This window comes from Babylonia areolata, chromosome 22 (assembly GCF_041734735.1).
Source record: "Babylonia areolata isolate BAREFJ2019XMU chromosome 22, ASM4173473v1, whole genome shotgun sequence".
NCBI lineage: Eukaryota > Metazoa > Mollusca > Gastropoda > Neogastropoda > Buccinidae > Babylonia > Babylonia areolata.
In genome coordinates, this window is record NC_134897.1 from 12273508 (window position 1) to 12295214 (window position 21707).

Sequence of the window (21707 nt, forward strand, 5' to 3'; positions counted from 1 at the left end):
CACATCTGTTTTAGTCTTTCAATGGGACAACACAGTAGTACATTTATCCTGTAAAGCTCTGGCAAATATTTTTCTCACCCACACCGAAAGTAAAACACCCTGAAAGGATGCACTCATATTTCAATTGAGGCTCAAATCTCTCATCCCAATGCACTAACAAAAAATACAATCAAAACAGTTTTTTCTCCTGACTAAACCACTTTCCCCATCCTTGCATACCCTGTGTTTTCTTACCAATCCATACAATGTCACACTCAAATGGAAAGAACTGTTCCTGCATGTACGTTCCAGTCATTTTCACTATTTTCACATTCTTTTGGATACACGAGTCTTTATGCGTATGTTAAGAAAATCATACAGAAATAAAAGTGACAGTTTCTCCCATTAACTGTACAGAAATACCCTGGTAACCAAACAGACCAATACACATGAAACCAAAAGGAAAAGGCATTAAATTGAGTATAGAATGGAGAAAATGTGAAAGAATAAAACAGGAGAAAAAAAAGGGGGGGGGGGCTGAGGGGAGGAGGAGGAATCAGAGATGCATCAGGAATATGCCCCATGTCCCCTCCTTTACATCCTTAATTTTTCCCCCATCACAAACCCTAAACCGAACAATTCCAATCGATAACAAACCCTAAACTGAGCAATTCCAAAAGTGTCCACTCCCAAATCATAAAAAAAAAAACATAATTCAGAAACATTCATCTCAAAATCAATCTCATACTCCCTCCCCACCCCACACCCCCATAAAAAAAAACAACAACAAAAACAACTAAACCCCTGACCTCCCAACCTTTCAACTTAATAATTCCATGTCAAAGTCATCAGTTCCAGGGAAATGAACACTGACAACGCCAGACAAACATGATCAGAATCCTTCATCATTGCTGATGTCAGCCCAACCCATACAAGGTCATATCACGACTGAAAAACCGTCACAACTGATCCTATAGAGCCTAGGGGAAAAAAAGAAGAAATATCACCACTGGTCCTAAACCCCAACTGAGTTATAAATATATATAAACAGACTCACCCCCTCCACCCCCTTCCATCTCCAACTAGAAACAAACCCTCAACTAACCAAGTCCATCTTGGAAGATGCGCAAATGTGGGACAGGCTCACATTCTGTGTTCACTCCAAGGAAAATGTGGTGGGGAGGGATGGAGGGAAGAAAGGGGGGGTGGGGGGGGGAGGGCAAAGGGGGACAACTAGCAACCTCCAGGGGGGGAGAACCACACCCAAACCATAGGAAGAAAACCAGCATACCCCCTGAATCACCACCTTTGTGTGCGTGCCTTCAGAGAACTCATCCTTACTGGTTACCTACCTACAGACAGAACAAAGTCCACTACCAAAGGGTTACTGCCGCTTCTTGCAGAAAACAAAACAGAAAACAAAAAGAAAAAAAAAACACACCTTGGTGGGAGAAAAAAAAAAAACCCGGTGCAACTGAATCCAAATTAGAATGAAAATTAAATGACAAACGTTTGATGTAAATTTGTGGTATAAATTCAGTAAACACATACATGTGATTGCCCAATCACCCCTACTCCTCTCATTTTAAAAACAGACTTACAAGCAATAAACTGACTACATAAACTGATCTTGCAACTCCTACATAAGAAAACATGTTTTGAACCCATTGTTGTTGTTTCTTTATGTTTTTTTTTTTAATGACTGTTGATCACTCTTTCTCTCTCCTACCAAGTACATACGGCCTTTCTTTTCACATCCAATCATCAAAATATACCCTGTGCTCTATTCGCTCAAAGCAGCAATGATTGTGCTTGGTGAGAGCCAAGAAGCTGGGGAAGTCATACATTTTAATAATGAAAAGTAGAAAGAAAAAAAAAGGAGACAACGAGACAAGAGAAACAACAAAATTATCAAGTAAAACACTGCCCCATACAGTGCGGTGTTTCCCCCACCACCACAGACTTTTTTTTTTTTTTTTTTTTTTTTGAATAAAAGATTGTCAACAAAGATTGCTCAGACATGATCAAACATTCACAACAGACCTTAAAACTGAACCGATGTCAACTTTTCTTCACAGCTGCCTGTCTACCCTGTCTTCTACTGAACCGTACTTTTCACAGAACACGCATATCATAAAAAATAAATAAATAAATACTGTGAGAAACTCTTTAAAAATTAAATGCCAACAATGCCTCAAAGCATTACTAACCTAATAGCTTTCGCTAGGAAATCAAAAGAAAACAATGACAACAAAATCAGCTTTAAAAAAAAAAAAAATTAAAAAAAAAAAAGGAAAATTTTAGTCACAAAAACAGTGCCCACAGAAAGAGGCATAACTGATCAACATTCAGAACTTGGTGTTACTCCAACAAAAGACTGACTCAGTTAACATTAACCAAGAGGATTAATGGATTAGTAAAGGGGTAGGGAGGTATTCAGATGCATGGGGTGTATAGGGTGTGGGGGGTAGTCGGAGACAACTTACTGGATTTTGTGCAGCACTCGTAGGGTCTGAGCTATGTGGATAAATCTTCAGAAGACAAAACCACAGGCACACAACTCTATCAGTGATAATAACAGCAATACTAATACTGATGATGATAATTACAATACTGATTTTTATCATATATCAATAATAATGATAAAGATAATAAATTGTGTATATGAATGTGTGTGTGTGTGTGTGTGTGTGTGTGTGTGTGTGTTCTAAGGGGGAACAACAGAAAACCAAGAAAGAATTAACTAACTTTACTCTGTGTGTGTGTGTGTGTGTGTGTGTGTGTGTGTGTGTGTGTGTGTGTGTGTGTGTGTGTATTTGTGTGAGAAAGAAAGATCTTGAAAACAATATGTCAAACATGCACGACAAATGCACACACACACACACACACACACACACACACACACACACACACTCATACTCACACTCACAAACCCTGATCAGGGTCACAACAGATAAGCCACAGAGTAAAAAAAAAAAAAAAAAAAAAAAAAAGCAACAACAGCCACACAATACAGACAGAAGGGCTCATCTGACTTCTATCCTGAAACGTCAAAAGTCTGATTCTAACACAAGGAGGAGACCAGAGAAACAACATCTAGATGGCCTATCTCCGATTGAAAGCAGCAGCTGACATGACAGCAATGCAGACGAGTCATTCCTCAAGGACCTGCCACAGCCACGACACACAGTCACAATACACAGAACACGGAGAACTAATACTGAAACACACTCACATCCAAACGTATCACATCACCGTAAAGAATAAACAAACAAAATCAGAAGGAATGGTTTACATCACTGCTAGAAAAGAAAAAAAATAAAGCTCACGTTTTCTCATCACTTACTTGAGCAAGTTGTCACTGAGGTTGGTGGTGGCCGTTGTTTCATGGAGGTGGGAATCGGAGAATCGATTCCTGGCTTTCTTTTCCGCTCCTGGGTGACACAGGACAGTTACTGTCGCTTACACCTTATGTTTGGTGACAGCCAACCAGAAGGACCAGCTCATGACGACAAACATTCTGGTCAAAATATGACATCAATTTTGCGCAATATAAATCTCACTGATCTCAACACACTCAAAGTATGGCGTGTCTATGTTGATGATGAGAACGGAGGAGAATGATGACTATGATGATGACAATGCTGCCATAGAGGTCCATTCTGGTTGGGGGCAATGTGACAAGGCTGTTCTCTACGCTTCCTGTCATAATGATATCCTGGAATGGCATGTCTCACTCTGAACAGACTGCACAATCTGCTCCGGAGTGGTGTAGCAGAAGTCTAGTTCAATTTGCTGCATACAAATTCCACTGATGTGAAAAAAAAAATGATAAAAGGGATTAGTGGAAATGTCTTATGCATGCTTACCATCATACCAAGTTTGTTCCCGTACTAGTAACCAGAGCTTACAATGAAAATTCCAATGTTAAAAATTTTACCACAGACACACACCCCACACATACAGACAACAAAAACTGGGTGATCATAAACACTCAGTTTTTTTGGTTTTTTTACACAAGCAAGTTAAAAGAAAAGGAAAGTGAGAGCAAACACGCAAACAGAAGAGAGCACAACTCACCCCCGTTCTTCCGGTATCTCTCTCCAGCATTCATGAAGGCAAACAAACAGCGGAAGAAGGCTCGAACCACTGACCACCGCAGTACCGCCACAGGATCAATACCTGGGACAGGGGTAGCATCATCATCATTACAAACATGCTGTCACATGACTGCCATGTCACATTCTCAGTGCTGCTGCACTTTAAAAACAGTGAAACTGAACACATTTCACTGCTTGAAAAGACCATCACACAGACATTTAAGACTTTGAACATACACATGCAAGCATGTATGCACATAACACACCCACCCACACTTAAGATGTGGACAGTGATAAAAATTACACACAAACACACACACACAGACCTCACTCTGAATCAAAATATATTTTTCTCTCTCTGAGCAGCATTCCGAATAAACACATCTGAGAAGTGAATGACACACTACTATGCGGTCCTGTACATGTTCAAACTCTCTCCAGTTCTTTCAGTCTATTGATACTCTCAAACTCCCTCAATTCATCCGATAATACAGAAGAGGAAGGTGGCAGAATGGTTAAGATGCTCATCTGCCAATACAGTGTCTGTCAGGGTCTGGGTACGGATCCTAGCCTCACCCTTTTTCCCATGTCTGACTGGAAATCAAACTTCTGAGTGTCTAATCCTTCAGATGAGAGGATAAACCGAGGACCCGTGTGCAGCATGCATGCACTTGATGCACTGAAAAAAACAGAACCCATGGCAACAAGCGTCTTGTCCTCTGGTAGAATTCTGAAGAAGAAATCCACTCTTAACAGGTACACAAATAAAAACGTATGCACTCAAGGCCTTGATTAACTGCTTTGGGATATGCCGCTGTTGAGGCGAGGGTACACAAATATATATGCGTGCACTCAAAGCCGGACTAGTTCACTGGGTTATGCTGCTGTCAGGCATCTGCCTAGCAGATGTGTACCGTACAAAAGAAATTGTTCGAACACAGCGATGCCTTCTTGAGAAACCAAAACTGAACATAAAACCTACAGTGGTGAACACCTCCCTTCCCACTCACCCATCAGCTCGCGGACGAAGGTCATGCTGCTCTTCTTCATGGTGCTCACGATCTCCGGCCTCACCAGGTCAGAGTTCTTCTCTCGGAAATCCTGTCACACAGGGCATCACTCAGTCAATGACAGAAATATGAGAAGTGGATGAATGAGTGACGGAAGGAAGCAAATAAAGATAACATCATACATGAATGGAGGAATGAATGGCGAATAGAATGAAAACATGAAAGTTAGATTAAAGGATATCATGTTTTTCTAACAGCAGGCTTTTAAATTTTTGGGGGTTTTGCTGTTTTTTCCCCCCTCTCTCATTTCTTCGGGATGGTGAAGGGAGTGGTTTTTGTTATCTCTCCTATCAGTAACCCTCATGCCAGCAACACACTAAACTCCACATTAAAAACCAGAAAAAAGTAAAAAGAATACAGACATCAAAACCGCTTCTGCATAAACTGACATTGATAATAATGCACACTGTAAGGCTAATCCACTTGAGGCTCTGTATTTGTTTAACAATAAATGTGGCAGGAATGAGATACATGTAAGAATTACAAATATGAAAAGAATACCCCCGAAAACGGAGTACGGCTGCCTAAATGGCAGGGTAAAAAAAAACAAACAGCCATACATGTAAAAGCCCACTCGTACACACTCACACACAGGCACAGACATACACACACACACACAAACACACCAACACCCACTCAAACATCACAACTCTCTCGCCGACCTACAGGGTGCAACTGACCTTGACAAAGTACTTGACCTTGCCGGCGTAGTGGACGATGTTGAAGGCCCCCTCCTTCAGCTGGGGTACCTGGTAGTAGGGGTTGCCACGGTGATTGTGGGTGAACTTGGTCAGCAGGGTGTCATTGGTGGCACCCGGAAAACTGTTCACACAACAGGGGGAAGGGGGATCAGTGTTTCTCCTTTCATTTCTTTCTTCTCCCCCCCCCCAGAACCCTTGTAGTGAAATTTATATTTATCGACGGGCGCAACAGCCGAGTGGTTAAAGCGTTGGACTGTCAATCTGAGGGTCCCGGGTTCGACTCACAGTGTCGGCGCCTGGTGGGTAAAGGGTGGAGATTTTTACGATCTCCCAGGTCAACATATGTGCAGACCTGCTAGTCCCTGAACCCCCTCCGTGTGTATATGCAAGCAGAAGATCAAATACGCACGTTAAAGATCCTGTAATCCATGTCAGCGTTCGGTGGGTTATGGAAACAAGAACATACCCAGCATGCACACCCCCGAAAACGGAGTATGGCTGCCAACATGGCGGGGTAAAAACGGTCATACACGTAAAAGCCCACTCGTGTGCATAGAAGTGAACGCAGAAGAAGAAGAAGAAGAATATTTGTCAAGAAACATATGTAATCAAATTCCACATTTGGGTCACCAATATCACAAAAATATATAATCAGATTCCTATCAAAAACCAGTGTAAAGCATTAAATAGTAGAATCAACTTCAAGGAGTATACATAAACACTGATAGCCGCTTCAATGTAAGTTATATCATTCATCAAATGGAAGGGATCATTTCATTTCTTTCTTTCATTCTCTCTCTACAGTTCATCTCATGTCAGATGTTTGGAAAAAAGATGTGAAATGAAATTACTACTTCTTTAAAACACACATACAGTATTCCTTCAATTATTTATTTCAATCTCTCTCTAAATTTCAGCTAACGTCAAGTGTTTGGAAAAAAGATGTAAAATGAAATTACACACACACACACATTTATGTACAACCACCTCCCTCACACACACAATGTGATTTCATTACTGCAGTCTATTGTCATTCATGCAGAAGTAAGTATACCTGCAGGATTGTACATGTATGTGTATATGCTTGCACACACACACACACACACACTAAAAAAAAATTATTTTTTTTTAATTTAAAAAAACAGGATATGTCCATCACCCAGTATTCCCAGACAGGTATACATCTCTTCTATTCCTCTGTCCGTCTGCAACAAAGCTACCATTTTGTAACAGTTACAAAACTGCAGTTAATTTGCAGTTAACGCCATTGACACATCCCCAACATCTCCATTGTTCATCTTGTGAACAACCCTCCTCCCCACATCCCTCTCCCTCGGCAGCATGTCCTTGCTGTTTATAGACACAGAGCCCTAAAGAGACTTTCAACCTTTGCACTCTTGCATTAATGCATGGGACCAACTCTTCAGTTTAATGCAGAGGACACAAACCATCTACAACGGACAATGATCATGCAGCTGGCCCAAGTGAAGTATGATAAGACACCTACTTGCACTCTTCATCCAGAAGGTGGAAAAGGCCACTGGGACGCTTGGAGAAAATCTCCAGACAGCCTGTGTTGTCGATGAACTCAATGTTCTTCCACTGGATGCCCTCCCTTTGGTATTCTTCCTGTAAAGAAGAAGAAGAAGAAAAAAAGACACAGAGATTATGAAGAGAAATTTGATCTAATACAGTCAAACGTTTTCCAAGCATTACCACGGGCATATTTCCTTGGGGATTTTATTTCCTTCAGGCCAAAATCTCAATCACTCTGCATAGATTTGCTGACAACAAACAGACGGACACACTTGAACACACACATACCCACAATGTCTCTAATATCAGACCATTCTCACTGTTAAATCTTTTTATATTTTTATACACAGATAATCCCACAGCTCTTTCAAAGCAGGCAATGAACTGAAACGCCCATCAATCAAGCCTTCCACAAAGGCTAAATAAACCCAAAACACCTCAAAATGACAAAAAAAATATGACACAGTGCAAACACAAACACTATGTACCTGTTCAAAAAAAAAATTTTTTTTTTTTTAATTTTTGTTATTTTTACTTTATTTGATTTATTTTATTTTAATCATTTTTATTGTTATTTTTATTTTATTTTATCTTTCTTCTTTTTTTTTCTCAAGGCCTGATTAAGCACGTTGGGTTACGCTGCTGGTCAGGCATCTGCTTGGCAGATGTGGTGTAGCGTATATGGATTTGACCAAATGCAGTGACACCTCCTTGAGCTACTGATACTGATACTGATACCTGTTCAAACTTAAAGATGTGCTGGTTGAAGTAATACTGTAGATGTTCATTGGCGTAGTTGATGCAGAACTGCTCAAAGCTGTTGCGACCAAAGTCCTCAAAGCCAAAGATGTCCAACACCCCAATGGAATTGCCCTGAAACAGTGTGTGGCAAGAACATCAATGCATGCGTGTGTGTGTGTGTGTGTGTGTGTGTGTGTGTGTGTGTGTGTGTGTGTGTGTGCATTCGCATATGTATACATGCAAAATGAGTATGCATTGTCAGTTCACAACCCATCCATCTGTGCATCACACCAAATCAAATCAAATCTTGTCAGTTCACAATCACAGTTGCAAAACTGAACTTCATAAAGGAGGTGAACTGATAACAAGGCAAAACTCCTAACAGTTAAACGTTCACACACACACAGTGACAATATAACAATTACAAAGTGCCACTTAATACAGAAACACAAAAAGTCCACTCCACCCAACCAATGCCCACACACACACACTAACCCCCAATACAAACACACACACTGACCCCCCAACACACACACTCACACACACACACATACTAACCTCCTAACAGACACACACGCACACAAACCCCCAACACACACACACATACTAATCCCCCCTAACACACACACTAACCCCCCAACACACACACTAACCCCGTAACACACACACGCGCGCGCACACACACACACACACACACACACGCACACGCACACTAACCCCGAACACACACACACTAACCCCCCCATGAAACACACACATACTAATCCACCAACACAAACACATACACACACTAACCCCGCCCCCCCCAACACACACACACACACACACTAACCCCCCAAACACAAACCCACACCAACCTCCACACAAAGCCACACATGAAGGCAAAGCCATGGACACTGACCTCATGCTCACTGTTGTGTTTCTTGGCCAGCAAGGCCTGGTTCACCTTCAGCACGATCCAGTCAAACAGGGCGCCATAGATACACTTGGCCATGGCGTCTCGGGTGGCCACCGCCTGCACACACAGTGTACACACTGCATTAGGCCACCCGAAAATGGAGTATGGCTGCCTTCATGGCAAGGAGAAAAAGATGGTCACTTGGGCATCTTTGATTTCAGGGGCCTTATTCATGGGGACTGACTTGCATATATCGGGCGTACAGCAAAACGTGTGGACTTTTGCCGCAGCAAAGTCGCTATTCATGGGGCGGGCGTGAAGGTCTAACAACGAACAACTGGACTTCTCACAATTCGTTCTTGACAACACCTTCGTTCTTATTTAGAAAGGGATTTTCCCGAATAAGTTCCCATATGCGCATGCTTGTCAGCTGCTGCACGGATTGAAATTACGCTTGGTTTGTTCGGCCTGGAGTTCACTGGTTTGTTGTGTCCAGAGGGCATCACTAACATGTGCAATCGTGCGGCATGCACGTGGTTGTTATGTTTTGAAGCACCTGTGTGTGTGTGTGTGTGTGTGGGTGTGTGTGTGTGTGTGTGTGGGTGTGTGTAGTTATATTTCTTATGTAAATTGTTTCTGTTTGTTGTATTTTAATGAAAGGCTCAACAGAAATAAACTTATCATTATCATCATTATCATTACTATTATCATCATCATCATCATCATCATCTTCATCACCATTATCATCATTATACACTTCTAGCAGGTGCATTCCAGTCCACTGAAGTACTTAACAAAAATAAACACGCCGTTTGTCTTTAACAAACTCTGGGTGTACGGCGTGTAGTCTAGCGGAATCGTTGGACTAAAGTTCAGCCGTTTTCGTCTGTGTTTAGACTCAGACTTCGTCAAAGTCTTCCGCCATGATACCAACTTTTGATAGATTGTCTCTGACAGCATGTTTAGTCCGAACATGTCTGTTTACACCTGCCCCATGTATACGACCCCAGAAGTATTCACTGACAGAGAGAGAGAGATGCGTGCATGCGTGTGTGCGTGCATGCGTGCGTGTGTGTGTGTGTGTGTGGGGGGGGGGGGGGGGGAGGGGGGAAACAATTAGCTTTAAAATGTCAAATTCATTGCAGATAATACCAGACTTAAGACTTTGGTATTAACAAGAAGAGACAATGAATCAAACCATGTTGTGCACAGGCCAGCATCTGCAATGGTCATCGCATGCCTTTCAAAACAAAGGGAGATCATCTCTATACTGGAATACCTCACAAAAAAAATTATTCGGTCTTCCCATTTGCACCCCTTTGACCATTTTTCTAATGATCATTGAAACAAATTCTTTTCTTTCAGTACCAAATTTAGTTTCAAATTCAGCTCTTTTCACACATTCCAATAATAAAGGCCATGCATTTCTGGGAAGGGCACACAAATTTGTGAAAAAGCAAAAAATGTTTGCAATCATTTTACTGATGCATTTTAATTTCTTATAACAACAGCACATTTACATGTTGTTACACTGATTAATAGCAGTCATTATATCATTTTCAGTTAAAATCATAATTTCTTCTGCTTAATATGGCAGTTATATTGATGCAGATATTTGCCAGGAGCAGCAAAATTCTGCCATGTTCTTGGACATCAGCCTGAATATACTTTGGGAAATACACTTTTGAAACAGATCTCACTCATCAAGAGTTTCACCCCAATCCTCAGAAACATCAACAACAAGAACAGCAAGCAGTCACAATGGCAAATGACAACAAGGAACAGCGGTCTTACCTCTTCCATCTTGTAGTTGATGGTGAACGGTTTCATCCCCAGCTGTAGTCCTTTTCTGAGTCAGGGCATCCAGCACTGTTTTCTCTTTCACCTGAACCACACACAATGCAGCAAAAATGGCACATCTTTTCTCATTTCTTTTTTTTTCCACCCACTTTTTTTTTTATATATATATCTTAATTATAATTGGTATGTCCTCCATAAAATATAGTTATTTGCGATACAGACCCCTTTGATATAATGATGATAGCTTTTGTCCTTTCCGTCATAATGCAATGGAAAATGAAGTGCATTTTCTTTTCGTGTGTCACAGATATCAGGATCTGAGAGAGGAATACATACCAGATAAGTAGTATATATCCATCATTCTTTAAGCTTTCTTTGATTCTAGCCTGTGAAAATGCTGGTACTGTAACATAGTGTTCTTTGTTTATATAGAAGGCACTTAGCCCATAGAAAAGAAAGGCTCAAAAATATCTCTATCATCTCATGATGTTTTTTTTCCTGAAACTGTGCACTCCTGCCTGTTGTTATGGGCCAGAAGCCTGACAGTCAAAACATTTTTGACTTTGACTTTTGACATATCTCACGTTTACATACAGTTGCTTTTTGCTTTTTTATGTGTTTTGTTTTGGGGGTTGTTGTTTGTTGTTGTTGTTGTTTGGTTGGTTGGTGGTTTCCCTTTTGTGAACTGTTGTTTCGGCATCTGGTAGAAACATTTTCTCAGAAAGACAGATACAGACATAGACACGACAGAAAAGGGGATGGAAAAAACAAATGAACTGTGAAACTTTGGAGTTTGTTCCTCTGAACTTGTTTGCTGACACATCTGCAATCTGATGGAAAGCACCGAGTGCCTGCTTCACAAGATCAAAAAGTTCCAGAACAATACAGCGAGGCTGATTCTAAAACTGCCCAAATGTGAACACACCACACCTCTTCTAAAACCACTGCACTGGCTCCCCATTCAATCCAGGATATCATACAAAACTCATCTATCAATGGCACCAGTTGGGGATACTTCTCTGTCATTCTCAGTCACAACCTATTTCTTCAGTCAGTGTAATATTTCCTTCCAGAGTCCAACCGCCTGGAATTCCCTTCCATTCAACCTTGTACCAAATTAGTTCCAAACTGCATGATAACAAGTTAGTTCTTTACTGATTGCATACTCGCAATGTCTTGTGCATGTGTGAGAGACTGTATGAGAGAACTCTATCTTTGTGTGTGTTCAATTGCATTTAATGTCTATCCACATTAAGTGATATAAGACCTTGTGTGTGTACATGTGTGTGTGTGTGTGTGTGTGTGTGTGTGTGTGTGTGTGTGTGTGTGTGTGTGTGTGTGTGTGTGTGTCTGTCTGTCTGTCTGTCTGTCTGTGTTGGAAGGGGTTCTTGTGTGGTGTGTGTGTGTGTGTGTGTGGGGGTACTAATGAGTTATTGTCATGAGCGAATGCAACCTTAACATCTAAGGTTATCAGCTACAATCTAAGTGACAGGTTGGCATACAGGAGACTTACTGGCATGATCTCATAATCTAGACCTGTTTAGTCAGGAAAAAATAAAAAGAAAGTTAAGAAAAATACTCAAAAGTTATCACTGATGGCATCAAAACAAACCAAGAAGAATCAATTTAACAATGTTGGTAACCTAGCTTTTCAAAACATAACAAAATAAAAGAAACTAAAACAAGAAAATAAATATATATCTTTCATGTTCAGTGATGCAATTCCCATGTGCACACATTTATCTTTTCAATGCGCTTTTCAACAAATGGCCCGTATTTCAAAAGCAGAGCTGGGGTTTTCTGGGGGTTTTTTTTGTTTGGGTTTGGTTTTTTGGCATGATGATGGTAACAAATAAATGAATAAATAAATGAAAGCATGGCTGGTGCTGTGAGATTGCACATCAATCCACATGTCTGGCAGATCTTGAAAATCTAACAGGAGGCGATGCGTTCATCTTTTATTTGATCTGAAGTGAACCAGACAGTTATACCATACCAAAATTCACCTTTCTAGTGTTCTTGAATAGGTACCGAGGAGTAAATATATCAGTTCATTACAACACTGCACTTCAAACTTCCCAATGGAAGTACCACTATTACACATACACACACACACACACCACACACACACACACACACCCACACCCACAAATACACACACACCTTGAGCAAGTCGGAGATGATTTTCACAGTGGTTTCGTTACGAACAGTGACAGATTCATCATGATGCTGATCCCCTTTCTGAAAAAAAAGAAACAGTTCGACAAAATTGAAATGGTGATTGTTGTTACCTGGTCTTGTCACAATCAAAAATACATAGAAGGAAAACAACGCCTTTGACAGAAAAATGAATAGGAGCATGTTCATACCCGAATTTCATACAAAGATTCATTTCAGTTTGATCATGCTGAGCTGTGTTGTCTTCCACACATTTGAGAGATATCTGCTTTATTTTCTGACATACCCATCAAAGGAAAACGGATGAGGAATACAGACAGAGAAAATGCAGTGAGAGAAACAAATTTTGCTGAGACACAAGAGGGTTTGTGTGCATGTACATGTATGCATCATGAAACAATGACACCTGTAAGGTACAAACTGATGAACAAAACTAACACACTTCCATCCTTCAAGTAAACAAAGAGCTGGGCACAGAAAAAACAACAACTATGATGAAAAAACATTTCCGTAATTCCAAACGTGATCTATAACACAACAGCTATAATCAAAACTGCCTTCATTCCTGCATTTTTGTTCACTTGTTTAATGCACTCCACAAACTGTCAAGACTGAATATTTACCTTTTTGAATTCCACATTGCCCAAATGCAGCACTGCCGACAGAACACAGAATATCCTGAAACAAAGACATCTTCTACTGATTTCTCATTGTAGAAAATATGACAGTAACAACATGATTTCTCACTGTAGAAAACATGACAGTAACAACAAGATTTCTCATTGTAGAAAGCATGACAGTAACACTTCCCCACAGTCTGAATGTTGTCACTGATATGTTTGTTTCTTTGTTGTTGTATTTTTGGTGGTGTCTCATCTTCTTTTAGTGGCATTATTCACAGTGTGGAGAGTACAAACATGTACATATATCTATTAGCTGATGTACGCAGATGCATACACTTATGCACATATATGCTTGGACTTATCCACCCTTTTTCTTCCCCCCTTACCCACCCAAACGCAAGTACAGGCACAGAGTCACACACAAGACACACAAACTCACACATGCACACATACCCACAAACACACCCCACAGCTCCCGACCCCCACACACCCCCACACCCACACCATCAGCCTTACTTGCGCTGTGTCTCAGGAGAGAAGCCCACCATCTCCATGGACTGACGGAGACGGGCAAACTCATGTTCCTCATCCACCCCCTCCAAAGTGTAGCACTGGCTCTGCAACACACAGCAACCATACCACCAAATCAACACTGTGGAGAAAAAAAAAAACCCAACAAAAACAGCCATGTCGTCGTCATCATATCTTTTTCTGCTGCCCCATAGTTGCGGTATTTTTTGGGGTTTTTTTGCTACCCCATCATTTGTATTTGTATTTGTATTTCTTTTTATCTAGTGGAGGGGGAGAAAATATCGGCGGCTGAGCCGTGATTCAAACCAGCGCACTCAGATTCTCTAGCTTCCTAGACAGATGCGTTACCTCTAGGCCATCACTCCACATAAGTGCACCGTTTCAGTGGCATTGCTCCCACACTGCTCACTCCGAGTCCCCCATCTACAGCCACACCCAGGTTCATCTGTCGCAGTCCCTGTGCCAGCAGTCCACAGGGAACCATCGATGTTAGGTCACAGGGAGGCCACACACCAGAGGAGACACTGCACTGCTGCTGCCCCATAGTTTCAGTGGCATTACTCCCACAACCCTCCTTCCAAGCCCCTCATCCACAGCCACACCCAGGTTTGTCTGCCACAATCTCAGCACCAACAGTCCACAGTGCAGGAAGTATCAATGTTAGGTTGCCGTGAAGTCACACACCAGCGGAAACCCCGCACTGCTGCTAAGTCACTCCGGTGCTGTTCAGCAGTGCTCAGCATAAGCAGGACTCCATCAGTCCTTACTGACAACAATAGTGGCTAAGTTACAATACCAGACAGAGTGAAGGCCTGCCCCCTCCCCTACAGTCTGGTAGTCAATACTGTAGCTTCTCCAGCCACACAACTAACACGCTCAGGAAGGCTGACCGCGCAATACGTCAATCAAATCACAGTTCATGTGCAGCCAATCACAAGCACTATTTGTGGTTTTTGGAAACTAGACAGATGCTAGAAAAGGAAAAGAAAGTTGCCTGGTACAGTCAGTCTACATCACTGACAGCAGATATCAACACTGTCTCCTGCTGGAGGCGATTGCTGAGGAAATGCAAAACATACAGATTGTGTGCACAATTGTTTCTATTTTCTTCTGGTGTCTGTCAAAGTCAGGAAACAAGTTCCTTTTTATTTCTAGATTAATCAAATATGTACAACAAATGGAACCTTGATCCTGATAACAACATGATGACAAATGCTCCGCCACCCCTACCCCCAAATATAAACAAACAACAGCAACAACAACAACAAAAAACCTCTCCCTAAAACAGACAACTGTGCAAAGAGGTCATCCAACTAGGTGCCAGATCACAGCCCCGGATATGCCCCTAGGCTTTATTCTTCCCTGCAGTTTAATACACCAGGGGACAGGGGGGGAGGTGGGAAGGGAACTAGGTGGACGAGAGAGAGTGTGTCCAAACCACAGAGACTGAAACAAACACAAAACTTCAACTCAATGACATTAGACAAATAATAATAATATAACTGAATGAATGAACTGTATTGCACTGCATTGTATTTCATTGCTTTGTGTTGAAATGGAACAGCACAGCAGGGCAGGCTATGGCATGGTATGATGTGGTATGGGGTATGGTACATGAATGGTATAGTACACAAATGCACAAAAACTTAACTAAATTAGTAAATAAATGAATAATCTATCAAATCACCCCCCCCTCCCCCCCCACCCCCAACTGTATTAGACCCCGAATGGTGGCCGTAGTGCAACCCTTAAGGACAAAAAGATAAACCAATTCCCTTGTGCAGTATGCATTTACTGTCAATTAAAAAAAAAAAAAAAAAAAAAAAAAACCATGAGGATGTGAATGAGTTGTGTCTGGAATAAACTATGAGGTAGACAAATACACAGAGGCAGACAATAAAACAAACAAAACATGGTGCAGCACCCTAATAATGCACTCTCTGCGGGCAAAGAGCAAACGAGAAATCTGCTGCCACAAGTAATTTATTTCTCCTTGCCAAACTGCAAAAACGCCTGTTGTAAGATCTGTTTCAAAGCTTGTTTCATGCTGCCAAACCCCCCCTTTTTTTTCCTCTCCCAGTGAACTTTTACTGTCAACATTTAACCACTTATGTTCTCAAAAGTGAACAACCCAATCTTTTTTTTTTCCCCCTCAGCAGTGAAGATTTCTTGCCATCAATTAACCACTTATGTTCCCAGCTGCCAGCGATGTTTGCCAAGGAGAGAGTTATGACAGGATTGCCTGCCTCCACAGCAGCCAGGGCTCAAAGGGTTAACCCACCAGGGGTGGTGGCAGGTTCCCCTGTTTCTCACATGTTACAGCAGATATTACCAAAGCCCTGTGTCAGCCTCCGCAAGATCCCTTCCAATCTGCAGATAAGACGCACAGCTCTCTCCATCCTCTCCCCACTAACCCCATGCAGGTTCTTTGGGGGCATGGTTTTATCTGTGCAGCTTGCTTCTCACACTGTTCCCCCCTATCCCTCACAGGGTTTCTCTGTGTCTTTTCTCACCTTTCCCTTCTCTCTTTCTGTGTACGTGCATGCATGCAAGTGTACACCCCACTCCCACACCCCTACAGTATCCTCAGTACAGTCCTTTCAGTAATAAGTTTGTTTTCCATCAATATTTATCCTTCTTCCAACATTTAAAAAAGAAAAAGAAATTCCACCCACCCTCATACCCTCACCCCTCCAACTCATTCCACCCTCTACCCGCTTCACAAGGTACCCAGTGTCAGTCTTCACCTGCGATCCAGGCGATAGCGCCTCCCCCCAAAATCCCCAAATCCCAATCCCCCACAAACAGGCAGATGGCAATCACACCACAGCAGCAGCAGCACACAATTTCTCTTCTCTCCTTCCTTGTGTGTGTGTGTGTGTGTGTGTGTGTGTGTACAAAAGTTCAATGAATGTGGCTCATGGACCACTTGCATTCTCTCTTTTTTTTTATTTTTTTAAATGATGTGTTTCTGTTTATCTATTTGTTTATCTCTTCTTTTTCTTTTTTTTAACTTTTTTTTTTCCTCAAAGCCTGACTAAGCGCGTTGGGTTATGCTGCTGGTCAGGCATCTGCTTGGCAGATGTGGTGTAGCGTATATATATGGATCTGACAGAATGCAGTGACACCTCCTTGAGCTACTGATACTAATACTGATATATATATATATATATATATATATATATATCTTTAGAATTTAGTAGGCTCTCAAGGCCTGACCAGTGATGTAAGGTCTGTGCACTGGTCAGATATTTGCTTCCTTTGAAAAAAAAAAAAAAAAAAAGAAATTAAAGCAGATGTGATGTAGTGTTATGTAGATTAGTCCATACGCTCTAACCCCTTCTTGAAACTGAAACTCATCTCAATGGACGGCAAGGGGGCATGGGGTAGAGAGTTCAGGGGCGCGGGCGGCGGGAGCAATGGGAACAGGAGGCCTATGGGCTTCTCCACCTCGTTAGCAGCCTGTGATAAGATAAAGCTTTCCCACCACTGTCGTCTTCCACACCTACTGTTGTGCTCCCACTGTCTGGAATTCACTGCCTGTTATGTTGGTCCACGGCACCAATCAACACTCATTCTTGTTCAAATCCCAGCCAAAGTCTCACCTGTTCTGTGAGGCGTTTTTGTGGGTTTTTTTTTTTTTTTTTTCCTCCATTGTTAATTTGAGCTTTTTTCTGTACATGGGTGTGTGTGTGTATGGTTGAGTATGGTTTGTCATTTTCGGGCATGGCTGCCTGTGAATTACTGATTGTACTGAGTGATTGACAGTACACTGAGACTGAATCAGATTCAAGAAATGCACTACACAAATGCCTTTTATTATCATTATCATTATAATATTTATTGTTGTCATCATTCTCATCATTATCATTATTATTTCAGTCTTGCTGTAAACTCACTGAACAAGGACTCGGAAACCTTCAGTATGTGCCACAACGCTTCTCTTTTCTTCCACCAAATGGGAGATCTGATACAGAAAGCACATGCATGTGTCTGCTCCCCTTGGGCCGACAGTTCTCAGTGGTCAGTTACTAAGTGCATGCAAGCATTTTTGAAAGTGTATGCACCTCCATACATGCGAGCACACACACACACACACACACACACACACACTGTAAACAATGCTTCTCTCTCACTCAGTCTCCAAACTCCAGAATCAGAAATGCTCAAATTTAAGGGACATGCATCACACAAATTCCTAACCACCTCCACACACACACACACACACACACACACACACATTCTAAGCAACTGATTCCTCTTCCTTGACAGCCAACTATGTGAGCCAACCAGTCTGACTTCAGGGACTGGTTCTTTTCATCTCTCTGCTTCTGACAGTGCCATGCTTGTTTGGCTCCAACTTTGTGATGCACAGGCTTCCTTAGCTGTCCCTCCCCTCCCGCCTCCTACCCCTCTCCCTCCACATCTCCTGCTTCCAAACACACAGCCTGTGCATGTACCTGCACACGTATAGGCTCTTTGCCCCACCTCTTGCATTTGTGGCAGTTTATCTACCTTTTCTAGATACCTTTAACACCTATCTATCTAAATGCCTGCCTACCTATCTATCTGTCTGTCTATTTACTTATTAATTCCTTTATTCATCCTAGCTGCTGATAGCCCCTCCAACCACACAGGACCCTATCAAGGCTGAAAACACTGTTAATATCGACCCCACACAACCTGGTAAAAAATGATGAGGGAAGAGAAAATCAGGCGCACGCACAAGGCCTTTCCAACACTTTCAAATACAGTCAATGTTATCAGTATACACACTACCCTCTATGATATTTTGAAGTCAGAGTGCTGTTTGTAAATGATAGAAAGAATCTGAAAGCATTCCTCACAAGAGCAATGAAACAAAACAGGCAACAGGAAAGCTACTTCAGAGCTGTAAATATAGAGGTAGGAATTTTCAAAGTCAGTGACAAGATAACAACCTATCCCCTGCTGAATAATTTTATTAACTCCAATATATACTGCTAGAAAATACATAGAGAAACAAAACCCCACACTCTATGTTTCCTGAAATCATGCCAACCAATATATCAAATGAAAAAAATAAGCCTATAATTCTATAATCCATATGCAAGTGACTCCTACTTCTGAGCAATCAACTCCTGGTGTCAATTTGAGATTTATGCCAGTCTCCAAATTTCCCTCTCACTGTAAGAACTGCTGTATTCCAGCAATGATGAGCGTCAATTTGTTGAGAAAAGTTCAGATTTTTTTTCTTTTTATTATCAACCTGCCTGCTCTTGTTCCCAGTTTAACAATGGACCAGCAGTGCAACCAAGGTAAGTGAAGTTCACAATGGATTATATCACCTCAAGGATGACAGAAACAGGTTTCCCTCAAAGCAACCAACGTCCCCAATAAAGCCATCACAGCTGCAGGAGGTCCACAATGAACCACAGGAAATGCAAACGTCACCCCATGGAGCACACCACAAAACCACAGTCCTCTTCTTCAATGGGGGCTGTGAAATCCTTGACTTAAATGTGCCATAAATTCCCCCAAATCCCCCAGAATATGCAAGAGACCTGCGGATTCCTCACAGGTCAAGCACACAATGGAACCCCCCTCCCCCCTACATCCCTCACTTTGGCTTGGGTGAAGTTCAGCTGTGCCTCATAATGAAACATTGTCCAGTATTACCTGACAAAACCTACTGATCTTCTGCCTTTGTGGGCTGCAGCTCCCACATTTATTCTTCAGTACAAGTGACCTTAACTCACTGAGCCCTGTGCCTGAGCATTGCTCTGGTGTAGCAATTCATCTCGTTAAAATGGTTTTCACGTTTCTACATAATTATGCATAAATTGCAAAGAAAGGAAACAAACTTCTACAGTATTTCCAGATGTGTCCAACAGTTTATTTTCAGTGGGTTTTTTTCTTTTTTTCTTTTTTTTTTTTTCTTTTTTTTTTAACCATCATAACTATGACATGGAGGCCTGCTGAGGCTGTAAACTTCCCAGGGTTGAATGGGTTAAGTGCTTGACATTTTTTACCCTGTCACGTTCGCATTCTGGGGGTCACCTACTGATCAGTTTCAAGATGCGAGTCCAGTTCCTCATATGGACCATCCTGCACTCTTCCCAATGCCAAAGACAACAGTAGCTGTTCAACTGCAAAATACCCCGGGTACCTACATGTGACAGGTACTTGTAGTCCTCGGGCCTGGACAGGTGTAAGGTCTCCCTCTCCTTGTCATCAGCCCCCGCCAGCAGGTAGTAGAACACATGGTAGTTCCTGTCAACACACACAATACTGACGATCAGGGGTACAGCTTGCATACATGGGATGATCAACAGGATGAGGAGGAGGAGGAGGAAAATGAAGAGGTGGAAGAAGAAGAGGAGGAGGATGAAGATAATAATCATGATGATATACAGAGGAGGATGAGAAGGGTGATACTGGGGAGATGAGGATGAAGATGATGATACAGAAGATGGGGAGGAGGAGGATGAAAATGATGAGGATGATCATGATGACGATACGGAGGAGGAGGAGGAGATGGAAGATAATGTTGGGGGGGGGGAGGAGGGGGATAATCACAATGAAGATGGTGGCAGTGCAATATAGTGTCCTGCTAAGATTTATGGAAGAGGTCAAAAACCAAATTCAATCAGCAGCACCCAGAGCATTTTGTCCTAAAGCTATGACTTTGCGGCAACAACCTTGCAACACACACACACACAAACACAAACACGCATGCGCACACCCACACCCACACATGCACCCCACACACACACACACACAAACTCACGCACACACACACTCTTTTTAAAAAGCCTTGAAACCTTGACAACTTTGTGGAAGCAGTAGAAAAAAGTTAACATCTGCATTAACTCTCTCCTAACCCCCAAAAGCAAACAATACACCTCAATGTCTGGTGTTCTGTATGCATCAAAACATCAACCCTCCCCACCCACCCATACCCCCCTCCATCCCCCCTCCCCTTTGATTTTCTTCGCCTCCTGTGTTTGTGGTCTGGGGCCTCTTGCATCATGTGCCGGTTGACTCAAGTGGGTTGTTACCACAATGATATGTTGATTGTTTCTGCCCCACCTTTTTCACAGCCATTCTCTCAATGGCAGGCACACCCAGCTGGGTGTTTTCATGCTTCCAAAACCCACCTGGGAGGAGCCGTTACAGGTTTTTCAGGTGTGTATATTCAGATGTGTATTCAGGTGTGTATATTCAGGTGTGTATTTTTGATATTTGGCAAGCTCACATGCATGACACTTGTTTGGGCTTCCAGTGGTCTGCATAAAAGTCTCTTTCCCACCATGGACAAACTGCACTAGTGATCTATGCAGGGCTTAAACCACAAGTTGGTGGTAAAAATATTCCGAATTCTACACAAATCAGGTCAGACTTAGGAAAATAACAGAACACCAAACTTTTAACGCATGACCTATGCAACCACCAGTGAACCCACAGAGCTTCCTGACAGCTGTCCAAGGCCAACCCACAAGGCTCTACTACCTGGCTATAACCATCAAGTCCTAATCATTTCACTCAACAGCAATATCATCCTCCACCCC

The 21707-nt window shown here is 42.0% G+C and overlaps 1 protein-coding gene across 1 annotated transcript in view; it reads right to left on the reverse strand.

The window, feature by feature from the left end:
* The window catches only part of LOC143297382 (unconventional myosin-IXb-like), a 124899-nt gene that overhangs the window by 72954 nt on the left and 30238 nt on the right, over window positions 1-21707 (reverse strand). Inside the window, 14 exon segments of the mRNA XM_076609698.1 lie at window positions 2466-2510; window positions 3326-3413; window positions 4060-4161; window positions 5090-5180; window positions 5830-5971; window positions 7358-7479; window positions 8125-8259; window positions 9029-9142; window positions 10820-10843; window positions 10845-10910; window positions 12989-13066; window positions 13627-13681; window positions 14143-14243; window positions 20310-20409. Of these exon segments, the coding sequence (XP_076465813.1) occupies window positions 2466-2510; window positions 3326-3413; window positions 4060-4161; window positions 5090-5180; window positions 5830-5971; window positions 7358-7479; window positions 8125-8259; window positions 9029-9142; window positions 10820-10843; window positions 10845-10910; window positions 12989-13066; window positions 13627-13681; window positions 14143-14243; window positions 20310-20409 (1263 nt within the window).